Raw genomic sequence first — 16,484 nt, forward strand, 5'->3', positions numbered from 1 at the left:
GTTTATCCCAACACAAACATTAAATGCCATTGATAATGAATGGACAGTTTCTAGTGTTTATCCTAACACAAACATTAAATGCCATTGATAATGAATGGACAGTTTCTAGTGTTTATCCCAACACAAACATTAAATGCCATTGGCCAGTTTCAAGACGAGTGTTGAAATAAAGCCACTGTTGGACTTCATTTCTTTGTAGGCATTTTGAAAAGCATGTTGTACTTTTTTACTTGTACTTTGTACTTGTACTTTGTAATTTTTACTTTTATACTTAAGTACATTTTACACCGGGTACTTTTTGTACTTAAGTACATTTAATTTGAGGTACTTTTGTACTTTTACTTAAGTAACTTTCTCAATGGGTACTTTGTACTTTTACTTAAGTAATTTTCAAGTAGAGAATCAGTACTTCTACTTAAGTAAAATATTTTTGTACTTTTTCCACCACTGCTCGTATGAATCTGATCTCAGGTCAGAATGGGGTAACGTGTGTTTCTCTGTGCCTGTACAGAGTGTAGAATTAGAGGAGAGGGCTATAGCCCGTAACGTGTGTTTCTCTGTGCCTGTACAGTATGTGTGTCCTTGTGTTTAACCCATTCTGACCTGAGATCAGATTCATAACGAGGTTTCCGCTGGACACACACTGGTCTGATGAACCCATTCTGACCTGAGATCAGATTAAAAAAAAAATTGATTTTTTTTTTTTTTTTTCAAAAATAGCAGACCTACAAGCTCGTATCGCGCCACTCGGTGGCGCGATATGAGCTTGTAGATCTGCTATTTTTCAATAGCTAAAGCATAACATGATGCCAACACCAAAATGGGTGCCCGGTCAGAATGGGTTAACTTGGCTACTGTAAGTAAATCTCCATGTCATTAACCCGTTCTGACCTGAGATCAGATTCATACGAGGTTTCCACTGGACACACGCACTGGGTCTGATTAAACCCATTCTGACCTGAGATCAGATTCTAAAAAAAATGTCAGTCGTTCTTCGATTAAAAAAAAAAAATAGCAGACCTACAAGCTCGTAGCGCGCCACTCGGTGGCGCGCTATGAGCTTGTAGATCTGCTATTTTTTTCAATAGCTATAAAGCACAACATGACGCTACAACACCAAAATGGGTTCACCGTTCAGAATGGGTTAAGAGCGTCTGCTAAACTGAATTGTACACATCTGTAATTGTACTGTCGGTCATTACATGGAAAACCACATGTAAAGACCACATTAGGGGGAGTGGGTCATTACATGGACATTAGGGGGAGGGGGGGAGGAGGCGGGGGGGTGTGGGGTCTGGGGCTGTTTGAGGGAATAATACTTATGGCTCCATCAGAGCCAGATGTCCTGCCTCAGCTCCTCCTCTTTACTAAAAACATTCCACTGAAGCTTTGGGGAATAAAATGTGCTTCACTGCTAGCCTGGTCTGTAGTGTCTCTGTCTGAATCGGCTGGTCCCTCGCTTCACTGCTATAGCCTGGTCTGTAGTGTCTCTGTCTGAATCGGCTGGTCCCTGACTTCACTGCTATAGCCCGGTCTATAGTGTCTCTGTCTGAATCGGCTGGTCCCTCGCTTCACTGCTATAGCCCGGTCTGTAGTGTCTCTGTCTGAATCGGCTGGTCCCTGACTTCACTGCTATAGGCTGGTCTGTGGTGTCTCTGTCTGAATCGGCTGGTCCCTGACTTCACTGCTATAGCCTGGTCTGTAGTGTCTCTGTCTGAATCGGCTGGTCCCTCGCTTCACTGCTATAGCCTGGTCTGTAGTGTCTCTGTCTGAATCGGCTGGTCCCTCGCTTCACTGCTATAGCCCGGTCTGTAGTGTCTCTGTCTGAATCGGCTGGTCCCTCGCTTCACTGCTATAGCCTGGTCTGTAGTGTCTCTGTCTGAATCGGCTGGTCCCTCGCTTCACTGCTATAGCCCGGTCTATAGTGACTGGTCCCTGGCTTAGCCTCTTATTGAGACTATAGCCTGGTCTCTCTGTCTGTGTGACGGTGAATCTGCAGAGGGACAAAATGAGAGCGGTTCTGGTGGCGTTGGCCGTGGCGGCGTTGGCCTGCTTTTCCACCGCTCAGCATCAGGCGCTGATCGACTACTTGGAGAGGAGACTGCTGGCCATCGAGGTAAGACTAAGACTCACTCACTTCTTTATCCCATTCTGACCTGAGATCAGATTCATACGAGGTTTCCACTGGACACACACTGGTCTGATTAAAACCCATTCTGACCTGAGATCAGATTTAAAAAAAATGTCAGTCGTTCTTCGATTTTTCAAAAATAGCAGACCTACAAGCTCGTAGCGCGCCACTCGGTGGCGCGATATGAGCTTGTAGATCTGCTATTTTTGAAAAAAAATCGAAGAACGACTGACATTTTTAGAATCTGATCTCAGGTCTGATCCATTCTGAGAACCCTAGAGGCACCGGAGCAGAGCTTTAGGTCCATGGGTCCATTCTAAGAACCCGTGGAACAATTTACAATTTAGGCATTTATCAGACGCTCTTAATCCAGAGCGACTTACATTAAGCAAGAACAACATAAGCATGGGAATACATCACATAAAAACATCTATCAAGAAACATGCGTAAGCTAAGAAGGTAACAGTGGAATATCTATATAATGAAACTATACATATAAACTATACATCTATACTACTATGCTATACATATGTACTATGACGTGCTATGACTATATACAATGCAATTATAGTGCTGTCTACATAACATGCTATAAGTCTGTATCAAATGCTATCTAAGTCTACAGAAATGCTATCTAAGGGGTTAGGGTAAGTGCTATGGGCCATGATGGAGTCTGAAAAGGTGGGTTTTCAGACTACGGCGGTAGATTGGGAGTGATGCTGCAGTTCTGACTGCAATGGGAAGTGCATTCCACAGTTTTGGAGCCAGAAGGCACCGGAGCAGAGTTCTTTATCGCTCCCTGGGTCCATTCTAAGAACCCGAGGCTCAGGAAATACAGAGAGAGAGAGAGAGAGAGAGAGAGAGAGAGAGAGAGAGAGAGAGAGAGAGAGAGAGAGAGAGAGAGACAGAGAGAGAGGGAGAGAGAGAGAGAGAGAGAGAGAGAGAGAGAGAGAGAGAGAGAGAGACAGAGAGAGAGAGAGAGAGAAGAGAGAGAGAGAGAGAGAGGGAGAGAGAGAGAGAGACAGAGAGAGAGAGAGAGAGAGAGACAGAGAGAGACAGAGAGAGAGAGAGAGAGAGAGAGAGAGAGAGAGAGAGAGAGAGAGAGAGAGAGAGAGAGAGTAACAGAAAGTAACAGAAAGCTACTGGTTCAAGAGACAGACTGGAAAAGATTTACAAAGCAGTCCAGAAAGCTGAACTGGTTCATGTCAATGAGGATTAATTATAATCTTAACCCATTCTGAGATCAGATTCATACGAGGTTTCCACTAGACACACACTGGTCTGATTATAACCCATTCTGACCTGAGATCAGATTCATACGAGGTTTCCACTGGACACACACTGGTCTGATTATAACCCATTCTGACCTGAGATCAGATTCATACGAGGTTTCCACTGGACACACACTGGTCTGATTAACCCATTCTGACCTGAGATCAGATTCATACGAGGTTTCCACTGGACACACACTGGTCTGATTATAACCCATTCTGACCTGAGATCAGATTCATACGAGGTTTCCACTGGACACACACTGGTCTGATTAACCCATTCTGACCTGAGATCAGATTCATACGAGGTTTCCACTGGACACACACTGGTCTGATTAACCCATTCTGACCTGAGATCTGATTCATACGAGGTTTCCACTAGACACACACTGGTCTGATTATAACCCATTCTGACCTGAGATCAGATTCATAACGAGGTTTCCACTGGACACACACTGCATCTGATTTTAAATGAGCAATTTGTCAAATCTGATGCAATCAAGTACAGTAGCCTAGTTTTCCCAACGTTGCACAAATGCTTTGTGAAGCATACTGTATTTATTATGCATACTGTATAGGTGTTATAAATGGATGTTGAACAGGGAGGAGTTGATATACATTAATCTTTGTACATGAAGGTCATTATGATTTATTCTGCCTTTCTACAGTAATAAATATTATTTATTTTAGTCTGCTGTCTAGGAGCAAAACGCTTATTGTCACTGCGTGTGCGTGTGCGTGTGCGTGTGCGTGTGCGTGTGCGTGTGTGTACGTGCGTGTGTGTGTGTTTCCAGTGAGACACAGAGACAGCGTTGGTCTTCTTATTAACCCATTAAGCGCTGCATGAGGCCCATTCTCTCTACATTTATTTATTCAACTTCACACTGAACATTTAAAAAGGTTCTGTTCACTGATGCTAAGACGTGTACGTTTATAAAGGTTCTGTTCACTGATGCTAAGACGTGTACGTTTAAAAAGGTTCTGTTCACTGATGCTAAGACGTGTACGTTTATAAAGGTTCTGTTCACTGATGCTAAGACGTGTACGTTTATAAAGGTTCTGTTCACTGATGCTAAGACGTGTACGTTTATAAAGGTTCTGTTCACTGATGCTAAGACGTGTATGTTTAAAAAGGTTCTGTTCACTGATGCTAAGACGTGTACGTTTAAAAAGGTTCTGTTCACTGATGCTAAGACGTGTACGTTTATAAAGGTTCTGTTCACTGATGCTAAGACGTGTACGTTTAAAAAGGTTCTGTTCACTGATGCTAAGACGTGTACGTTTAAAAAGGTTCTGTTCACTGATGCTAAGACGTGTACGTTTATAAAGGTTCTGTTCACTGATGCTAAGACGTGTACGTTTATAAAGGTTCTGTTCACTGATGCTAAGACGTGTACGTTTATAAAGGTTCTGTTCACTGATGCTAAGACGTGTACGTTTATAAAGGTTCTGTTCACTGATGCTAAGACGTGTACGTTTATAAAGGTTCTGTTCACTCTGATGCTAAGACGTGTACGTTTAAAAAGGTTCTGTTCACTGATGCTAAGACGTGTACGTTTATAAAGGTTCTGTTCACTGATGCTAAGACGTGTACGTTTAAAAAGGTTCTGTTCACTGATGCTGAGGCCAAACAGCTCGATGGCGCCGTACTATGGCGACACGCTCAGAGCAGCTCTCGTCTTATTGTTTGTCTTCATGTTTTATGTCTCTGTCTCCTCGTGCATTGTTGTTTATGACCGTAAGACACTACTGGACATAAGATTGGATGTTCCCAGCGATTGGAAGCCGCTGTATTTACCGAGAGAACTCTACAACAACAACAACAACAACAACGCGGATACCCCGCCACGGAGCAGCAACAAACACAGACGGGGAAAGAGAGGTGGCGTCCTAGCGAGGTCACAGGACGACCTACCAGACCCCCGATCCCCAGTATGCTGCTCGCCAACGTTCAGTCTCTAGTGAGGTCACGAGGACGACCTACCAGACCCCCGATCCCCAGTATGCTGCTCGCTAACGTTCAGTCTCTAGTGAGGTCACGAGGACGACCTACCAGACCCCCGATCCCCAGTATGCTGCTCGCTAACGCTCAGTCTCTAGTGAGGTCACGAGGACGACCTACCAGACCCCCGATCCCCACTATGCTGCTCGCTAACGCTCAGTCTCTCCATGAGAACAAGCTGGATGACCTACACAGCCGCTTACGTTCACAACGGGATATAAAGAACTGCTGTGTGTTTTGCTTCACAGAGTCGTGGCTGAGCTCAAACACACCCGACAGGGCGATACAACCGGAGGGGTTCTCTGTGTTCCGCACTGACCGTTCTAGGACGGTCACGGGCAAGTCAAAGGGAGGTGGTGTTTGTTTCCTCATCAATGACACTTGGTGCACAGACGTGGTTATTGCCTCACAGTACTGCTCGCCAGTACTAGAACATCTCACACTAAGGTGCAGGCCATTCTATCTCCCCAGGGAGTTCCCCTGTGTACTGCTAACGGCTGTTTACATTCCGCCAGAAGTCAAGGCAGCCGAGGCGTTGGATGAGCTGTATGGCGTCATTAGCAAACAGGAGACTATACACCCGGAGGCCGTATCAATTGTGGCGGGGGACTTTAACCACTGTAACATGAAAACTGTGTTACCAAAATACTACCAACATGTCAAATGCCCACCCAGAGGGACTTTAACCACTGTAACATGAAAACTGTGTTACCAAAGTACTACCAACATGTCAAATGCCCACCCAGAGGGACTTTAACCACTGTAACATGAAAACTGTGTTACCAAAGTACTACCAACATGTCAAATGCCCACCCAGAGGGACTTTAACCACTGTAACATGAAAACTGTGTTACCAAAGTACTACCAACATGTCAAATGCCCACCCAGAGGGACTTTAACCACTGTAACATGAAAACTGTGTTACCAAAGTACTACCAACATGTCAAATGCCCACCCAGAGGGACTTTAACCACTGTAACATGAAAACTGTGTTACCAAAGTACTACCAACATGTCAAATGCCCACCCAGAGGGACTTTAACCACTGTAACATGAAAACTGTGTTACCAAAGTACTACCAACATGTCAAATGCCCACCCAGAGGGACTTTAACCACTGTAACATGAAAACTGTGTTACCAAAGTACTACCAACATGTCAAATGCCCACCCAGAGGGACTTTAACCACTGTAACATGAAAACTGTGTTACCAAAGTACTACCAACATGTCAAATGCCCACCCAGAGGGACTTTAACCACTGTAACATGAAAACTGTGTTACCAAAGTACTACCAACATGTCAAATGCCCACCCAGAGGGACTTTAACCACTGTAACATGAAAACTGTGTTACCAAAGTACTACCAACATGTCAAATGCCCACCCAGAGGGACTTTAACCACTGTAACATGAAAACTGTGTTACCAAAGTACTACCAACATGTCAAATGCCCACCCAGAGGGACTTTAACCACTGTAACATGAAAACTGTGTTACCAAAGTACTACCAACATGTCAAATGCCCACCCAGAGGGACTTTAACCACTGTAACATGAAAACTGTGTTACCAAAATACTACCAACATGTCAAATGCCCACCCAGAGGGACTTTAACCACTGTAACATGAAAACTGTGTTACCAAAGTACTACCAACATGTCAAATGCCCACCCAGAGGGACTTTAACCACTGTAACATGAAAACTGTGTTACCAAAGTACTACCAACATGTCAAATGCCCACCCAGAGGGACTTTAACCACTGTAACATGAAAACTGTGTTACCAAAGTACTACCAACATGTCAAATGCCCACCCAGAGGGACTTTAACCACTGTAACATGAAAACTGTGTTACCAAAGTACTACCAACATGTCAAATGCCCACCCAGAGGGACTTTAACCACTGTAACATGAAAACTGTGTTACCAAAGTACTACCAACATGTCAAATGCCCACCCAGAGGGACTTTAACCACTGTAACATGAAAACTGTGTTACCAAAGTACTACCAACATGTCAAATGCCCACCCAGAGGGACTTTAACCACTGTAACATGAAAACTGTGTTACCAAAGTACTACCAACATGTCAAATGCCCACCCAGAGGGACTTTAACCACTGTAACATGAAAACTGTGTTACCAAAGTACTACCAACATGTCAAATGCCCACCCAGAGGGACTTTAACCACTGTAACATGAAAACTGTGTTACCAAAATACTACCAACATGTCAAATGCCCACCCAGAGGGACTTTAACCACTGTAACATGAAAACTGTGTTACCAAAGTACTACCAACATGTCAAATGCCCACCCAGAGGGACTTTAACCGCTGTAACATGAAAACTGTGTTACCAAAGTACTACCAACATGTCAAATGCCCACCCAGAGGGACTTTAACCACTGTAACATGAAAACTGTGTTACCAAAGTACTACCAACATGTCAAATGCCCACCCAGAGGGACTTTAACCACTGTAACATGAAAACTGTGTTACCAAAGTACTACCAACATGTCAAATGCCCACCCAGAGGGACTTTAACCACTGTAACATGAAAACTGTGTTACCAAAGTACTACCAACATGTCAAATGCCCACCCAGAGGGACTTTAACCACTGTAACATGAAAACTGTGTTACCAAAGTACTACCAACATGTCAAATGCCCACCCAGAGGGACTTTAACCACTGTAACATGAAAACTGTGTTACCAAAGTACTACCAACATGTCAAATGCCCAACCAGAGGGAATAAGACTCTCGATCACTGTTACTCCACCATCAAGGCTGCTTATAGAGCGCTACCGCGCCCTCACTTTGGGAAATCCGACCACCTGGCCGTGCTTCTACTCCCTGCCTTTAAGCAGAAGGTGAAGTGTGAGCAGCCCACAGTGAGATCGGTACAGAGCTGGTCCACAGATCACGTTACCAAACTCCAGGGCTGTCTTGATGCGACAGATTGGACCATTTTCAAGGACTCTGCCACGAGTCTGGATGAATATGCGGATTCTGTCGCCGACTACGTCAAGTTCTGTGTGGATATCTGCATTCCAGTACGTTCAGTTCGCTCCTATCCCAACCAGAAGCCATGGATTAACAGTGACATTCGCATCAAACTGAGGGAGCGCACCATCGCTTTCAAATCCGGGGATGTCGAACTCTACAAGCGATCCAGATATGAACTGAGAAAGGCTATCAAAGCCGCAAAGAGACAGTACAGAGCCAAATTAGAACTCAACTACAGCGGCTGTGACTCGCGGCGAATGTGGAGCGGACTGCAGGCGGTTACGGGCTATAAACCCAAGTCAGGTAATATCACTGACACCTCCGCGTCTTTACCGGACGAGCTGAACAACTTTTTTGCCCGCTTCGAGGCTCACAACTCAGACCCAGCCACGGCGCAGAGCGCACCTGAGGCGGTGGACCTGCAGGTGACGCAGAGGTCTGTGAGTAAAGCGTTCCAAAAAGTGAATGCTCATAAAGCTGCAGGGCCAGACGGGATAGCCTCTCGTGTCCTTAAGACATGCTATAACCAGCTGTCATGGGTTTACACAGACATATTTAACCTGTCCCTGTCACTGTGTGTGGTGCCATTGTGTTTTAAAAAAACAATAATTGTACCCATTGCCAAGAAAAAACCTGTTACCTGTCTCAATGATTATCGACCTGTTGCCTTGACATCTGTTCTCATGAAATGCCTGGAGAAAATGGTTATCTCTTATATCAAGAGCATAATTCCTGCTAGTATTGATCCTTTACAGTTTGCTTACTGTGCAAATAGATCTGTGGATGATGCAATCTCTCTTGCTTTACACACTGCCCTGGTACATCTAGAAAAGAAAAGCTCTTATGTCAGACTACTGTTCATAGACTATAGTTCCGCATTTAACACTATTGTACCATCTAAATTAGTGTTGAAACTCAGTGGTCTTGGTGTGGGCAGCTCCATCTGTAACTGGCTATTTGATTTTCTGACGGGTAGGCCCCAGTGTGTTCGCATAGGAGAGAGAAGCTCATCCACAATTCTCACCAGAACCGGTGCGCCCCAAGGCTGCTGCCTCAGTCCTCTGCTGTACAGCTTGTTTACGTTTGATTGTGTTGCCAGATACGAGAATAACATCATAATTAAATTTGCGGATGATACCACAGTGATCGGACTAATAACCGACGGTGATGAGAGGGCCTATAGGAGGGAGATAGAGGATCTAACTCTATGGTGCGATAACAACAACCTCTCACTTAACACCAATAAGACCAAAGAAATCATTGTAGACTTTAGGAAGTCCAAAGGCATCCACACCCCCATTTCCATCAAAGGGTCATCTGTCGACATAGTTGATAACTTTAAATTCCTGGGCATACATATCACAGACACATTCACATGGTCACTCAACAACGAGTACATCCTCAAGAAGGCGCAACAGCGACTGTACTTTCTGAGGCGCCTTAAAAAATTTGGCTTAAGTACAAAAGGACTAGTGAACTTTTATCGCTGTATAATTGAAAGTGTCTTAACTGGCTGTATCACAGTGTAACACGACCGCTCAGGATTGCAAGAGGTTGCAGAGGACCATTAAAACAGCAGCTAAAATCATCGGCACTACAGAATTACCCAGTCTCCATAACATCTACACCACTCGCTGTATGAAAAAAGCCCATAACATCATGGAAGACACCAGCCACCCCGCAAATACCCTGTTCAAACTACTCCCCTCCAAAAAACGCTACCAGAGCATCAAATCTCGTACCACCCGTCTCAGTAACAGTTTTTACCCCCAGGCAGTCAGGCTGTTGAACAGCTGACCTTGAACTGTATTGCACTTCACTTGCACTTTTCTTTTCCTGTTTTTTGTCTTTTCTTGCACTATAGATGTTTGTTTATGTCCTGTGTATGTAAGACGGAGAGTGCTCTGAGCAAACTAAATTTAATTGTATGTATACTCTGTATCTATACAAATGACAAATAAACCTGAACCTGAACCTGAACCTGAAGACGTGTATGTTTAAAAAGGTTCTGTTCACTGATGCTAAGACGTGTACGTTTAAAAATAACTGTCCATTTTTTAATTAGATGTCTTGTCAAATGTTTTGGATGAAATGAGATGTGTGTTTAACCCATTCTGACCTGAGATCAGATTCATACGAGGTTTCCACTGGACACACACTGGTCTGATTAACCCATTCTGACCTGAGATCAGATTTCATGCGAGGTTTCCACTGGACACACATGAATCTGATCTCAGGTCAGAACGGGTTAAACAAACAAAAAACAGCTAGAAACCAGAAACCAGACAAGGAGAAACACAAACCGTACTGACCTGTCTGTCCTCTGAAACAGAAACCGTACTGACCTGTCTGTCCTCTGAAACAGAAACCGTACTGACCTGTCTGTCCTCTGAAACAGAAACCGTACTGACCTGTCTGTCCTCTGAAACACAAACCGTACTGACCTGTCTGTCCTCTGAAACACAAACCGTACTGACCTGTCTGTCCTCTGAAACAGAAACCGTACTGACCTGTCTGTCCTCTGAAACACAAACCGTACTGACCTGTCTGTCCTCTGAAACACAAACCGTACTGACCTGTCTGTCCTCTGAAACACAAACCGTACTGACCTGTCTGTCCTCTGAAACACAAACCGTACTGACCTGTCTGTCCTCTGAAACAGAAACCGTACTGACCTGTCTGTCCTCTGAAACACAAACCGTACTGACCTGTCTGTCCTCTGAAACACAAACCGTACTGACCTGTCTGTCCTCTGAAACACAAACCGTACTGACCTGTCTGTCCTCTGAAACACAAACCGTACTGACCTGTCTGTCCTCTGAAACACAAACCGTACTGACCTGTCTGTCCTCTGAAACACAAACCGTACTGACCTGTCTGTCCTCTGAAACACAAACCGTACTGACCTGTCTGTCCTCTGAAACACAAACCGTACTGACCTGTCTGTCCTCTGAAACACAAACCGTACTGACCTGTCTGTCCTCTGAAACACAAACCGTACTGACCTGTCTGTCCTCTGAAACACAAACCGTACTGACCTGTCTGTCCTCTGAAACACAAACCGTACTGACCTGTCTGTCCTCTGAAACACAAACCGTACTGACCTGTCTGTCCTCTGAAACACAAACCGTACTGACCTGTCTGTCCTCTGAAACAGAAACCGTACTGACCTGTCTGTCCTCTGAAACACAAACCGTACTGACCTGTCTGTCCCCTGAAACACAAACCGTACTGACCTGTCTGTCCTCTGAAACACAAACCGTACTGACCTGTCTGTCCTCTGAAACAGAAACCGTACTGACCTGTCTGTCCTCTGAAACACAAACCGTACTGACCTGTCTGTCCTCTGAAACACAAACCGTACTGACCTGTCCTCTGAAACACAAACCGTACTGACCTGTCCTCTGTCTCAGGACCGCATCTCCCTGTGGCACGAGCAGACCACGCGCTACGCCTCCGAGCTGCGCGAGCTGAAGCAGACCATGGTGGCTCAGCTGGAGACGCTGGACAAGGAGAAGGAGACGCTGCGGACGGGCCTGGACGGCGTGGGGACCCGCGTGGACCGCGTGGAGAGAGAGCTGGACTACCTGGAGACGCAGGGCGGAGGCACCACGCCCTGCGTGGACGTGGACGACAAGCTGATGGAGCAGCAGGTCAGCCTCGTGACGGAGAGGAACAAGGTCAAGTACGCCAAGCTGTCAGGTGAGGAAAGGAGAGGTACTATGTTTACCCTGCAGGGTAACTGGACTAAAGGTACCATGTTTACCCTGCAGGGTAACTGGACTAAAGGTACTATGTTTACCCTGCAGGGTAACTGGACTAAAGGTACCATGTTTACCCTGCAGGGTAACTGGACTAAAGGTACTATGTTTACCCTGCAGGGTAACTGGACTAAAGGTACCATGTTTACCCTGCAGGGTAACTGGACTAAAGGTACCATGTTTACCCTGCAGGGTAACTGGACTAAAGGTACCATGTTTACCCTGCAGGGTAACTGGACTAAAGGTACCATGTTTACCCTGCAGGGTAACTGGACTAAAGGTACTATGTTTACCCTGCAGGGTAACTGGACTAAAGGTACCATGTTTACCCTGCAGGGTAACTGGACTAAAGGTACTATGTTTACCCTGCAGGGTAACTGGACTAAAGGTACTATGTTTACCCTGCAGGGTAACTGGACTAAAGGTACTATGTTTACCCTGCAGGGTAACTGGACTAAAGGTACCATGTTTACCCTGCAGGGTAACTGGACTAAAGGTACTATGTTTACCCTGCAGGGTAACTGGACTAAAGGTACCATGTTTACCCTGCAGGGTAACTGGACTAAAGGTACTATGTTTACCCTGCAGGGTAACTGGACTAAAGGTACCATGTTTACCCTGCAGGGTAACTGGACTAAAGGTACCATGTTTACCCTGCAGGGTAACTGGACTAAAGGTACCATGTTTACCCTGCAGGGTAACTGGACTAAAGGTACCATGTTTACCCTGCAGGGTAACTGGACTAAAGGTACCATGTTTACCCTGCAGGGTAACTGGACTAAAGGTACCATGTTTACCCTGCAGGGTAACTGGACTAAAGGTACTATGTTTACCCTGCAGGGTAACTGGACTAAAGGTACCATGTTTACCCTGCAGGGTAACTGGACTAAAGGTACTATGTTTACCCTGCAGGGTAACTGGACTAAAGGTACCATGTTTACCCTGCAGGGTAACTGGACTAAAGGTACCATGTTTACCCTGCAGGGTAACTGGACTAAAGGTACCATGTTTACCCTGCAGGGTAACTGGACTAAAGGTACCATGTTTACCCTGCAGGGTAACTGGACTAAAGGTACCATGTTTACCCTGCAGGGTAACTGGACTAAAGGTACCATGTTTACCCTGCAGGGTAACTGGACTAAAGGTACTATGTTTACCCTGCAGGGTAACTGGACTAAAGGTACTATGTTTACCCTGCAGGGTAACTGGACTAAAGGTACTATGTTTACCCTGCAGGGTAACTGGACTAAAGGTACCATGTTTACCCTGCAGGGTAACTGGACTAAAGGTACTATGTTTACCCTGCAGGGTAACTGGACTAAAGGTACTATGTTTACCCTGCAGGGTAACTGGACTAAAGGTACCATGTTTACCCTGCAGGGTAACTGGACTAAAGGTACTATGTTTACCCTGCAGGGTAACTGGACTAAAGGTACCATGTTTACCCTGCAGGGTAACTGGACTAAAGGTACTATGTTTACCCTGCAGGGTAACTGGACTAAAGGTACTATGTTTACCCTGCAGGGTAACTGGACTAAAGGTACTATGTTTACCCTGCAGGGTAACTGGACTGAAGGTACTATGTTTACCCTGCAGGGTAACTGGACTGAAGGTACTATGTTTACCCTGCAGGGTAACTGGACTGAAGGTACTATGTTTACCCTGCAGGGTAACTGGACTGAAGGTACTATGTTTACCCTGCAGGGTAACTGGACTAAAGGTACCATGTTTACCCTGCAGGGTAACTGGACTAAAGGTACCATGTTTACCCTGCAGGGTAACTGGACTAAAGGTACCATGTTTACCCTGCAGGGTAACTGGACTAAAGGTACCATGTTTACCCTGCAGGGTAACTGGACTAAAGGTACCATGTTTACCCTGCAGGGTAACTGGACTAAAGGTACTATGTTTACCCTGCAGGGTAACTGGACTAAAGGTACTATGTTTACCCTGCAGGGTAACTGGACTAAAGGTACTATGTTTACCCTGCAGGGTAACTGGACTAAAGGTACCATGTTTACCCTGCAGGGTAACTGGACTAAAGGTACCATGTTTACCCTGCAGGGTAACTGGACTAAAGGTACCATGTTTACCCTGCAGGGTAACTGGACTAAAGGTACTATGTTTACCCTGCAGGGTAACTGGACTAAAGGTACTATGTTTACCCTGCAGGGTAACTGGACTAAAGGTACCATGTTTACCCTGCAGGGTAACTGGACTAAAGGTACTATGTTTACCCTGCAGGGTAACTGGACTAAAGGTACCATGTTTACCCTGCAGGGTAACTCGACTAAAGGTACTATGTTTACCCTGCAGGGTAACTGGACTAAATGTACTAAGTTTACCCTGCAGGGTAACTGGACTAAAGGTACCATGTTTAACCTGCAGGGTAACTGGACTAAATGTACTAAGTTTACCCTGCAGGGTAACTGGACTAAAGGTACCATGTTTACCCTGCAGGGTAACTGGACTAAAGGTACTATGTTTACCCTGCAGGGTAACTGGACTAAAGGTACTATGTTTACCCTGCAGGGTAACTGGACTGAAGGTACTATGTTTACCCTGCAGGGTAACTGGACTGAAGGTACTATGTTTACCCTGCAGGGTAACTGGACTAAAGGTACTATGTTTACCCTGCAGGGTAACTGGACTAAAGGTACCATGTTTACCCTGCAGGGTAACTGGACTGAAGGTACCATGTTTACCCTGCAGGGTAACTGGACTGAAGGTACTATGTTTACCCTGCAGGGTAACTGGACTAAAGGTACTATGTTTACCCTGCAGGGTAACTGGACTGAAGGTACTATGTTTACCCTGCAGGGTAACTGGACTAAAGGTACTATGTTTACCCTGCAGGGTAACCGGACTAAAGGTACTATGTTTACCCTGCAGGGTAACTGGACTAAAGGTACCATGTTTACCCTGCAGGGTAACTGGACTAAAGGTACTATGTTTACCCTGCAGGGTAACTGGACTAAAGGTACCATGTTTACCCTGCAGGGTAACTAAAGGTACTATGTTTACCCTGCAGGGTAACTGGACTAAAGGTACCATGTTTACCCTGCAGGGTAACTGGACTGAAGGTACTATGTTTACCCTGCAGGGTAACTGGACTAAAGGTACTATGTTTACCCTGCAGGGTAACTGGACTGAAGGTACTATGTTTACCCTGCAGGGTAACTGGACTAAAGGTACCATGTTTACCCTGCAGGGTAACTGGACTAAAGGTACTATGTTTACCCTGCAGGGTAACTGGACTAAAGGTACCATGTTTACCCTGCAGGGTAACTGGACTAAAGGTACCATGTTTACCCTGCAGGGTAACTGGACTAAAGGTACCATGTTTACCCTGCAGGGTAACTGGACTAAAGGTACCATGTTTACCCTGCAGGGTAACTGGACTAAAGGTACTATGTTTACCCTGCAGGGTAACTGGACTAAAGGTACTATGTTTACCCTGCAGGGTAACCGGACTAAAGGTACTATGTTTACCCTGCAGGGTAACTGGACTAAAGGTACCATGTTTACCCTGCAGGGTAACTGGACTGAAGGTACTATGTTTGAATACTGGACTACTCGCCCCGGTGCTTGCCCGTTTTTCCTCCCGGAATTTTCCCCAGTGAGGGGGATAACTTTGTAATATGCTATTGGCTGTTTGTATTCTTTTTGGAAAAATATAAAGAGATACTCCTGTGGAAAGGCTATATTATTTGACTTATATTGAACCTATACACAATTTAGTATTATTTAGTATATGTAAGGTTTTGCCCCCTCAAATGGTACCTCGTCAGATAATCCCCACATATCCTACAACAACTTCTGTGAACAGACTTCACTGTAGTAGCTTTTCATAAATTATATTTGTACTTAGGCTGTTCTGCTGTCATGAAAGTTTATAGTTAGTGAAATTCAAAGTCCAGCCGTACCCAGCGTAACTGGACTAAGCTCAAGAACTTGATTACAGCCAGGCCCTGCTCATAGAACATTTCATGGTAGAGGTTCAATGCCTTGCTAAAGGGCACTTCAGCGGTGGTAATTTTAACGTGCCGGTCCGGGGATGCGAACTAGCGACCTTCCGATATCAAGACCGCTCCGAAACCGTTCGGCCACCGCTGCCCTAGGGGAGGGGGGTTGATTGATTGATTGATTGATTACTAATTATAGTCAGAAAAGCTTTAAAGCTGAAAGGATAACACAAAAAAAACGTCCTGGGGACTTCATTGTTTCCATTGTGGTCATATGTATTACATTTATCAACATATCATATATAAAATGGTCTACATGTCATTATTTTCTCAGGCCAATTTTGAAAGAGACTATTGATT

At 45.1% G+C, this 16,484-nt stretch overlaps 1 protein-coding gene across 1 annotated transcript in view; it reads left to right on the forward strand.

The window, feature by feature from the left end:
- Window positions 1–1,466: 1,466 nt before the first annotated feature.
- olfml3b (olfactomedin-like 3b) overlaps window positions 1,467–16,484 on the forward strand; it is a 28,182-nt gene continuing 13,164 nt past the window's right edge. The window contains 2 exon segments of the mRNA XM_083789293.1: window positions 1,467–2,116; window positions 11,812–12,100. Of these exon segments, the coding sequence (XP_083645419.1) occupies window positions 2,009–2,116; window positions 11,812–12,100 (397 nt within the window). The 5' untranslated portion in view covers window positions 1,467–2,008.

This window comes from Protomyctophum parallelum (assembly GCF_964188405.1).
Source record: "Protomyctophum parallelum genome assembly, chromosome: 18".
NCBI classification, from domain to species: domain Eukaryota; kingdom Metazoa; phylum Chordata; class Actinopteri; order Myctophiformes; family Myctophidae; genus Protomyctophum; species Protomyctophum parallelum.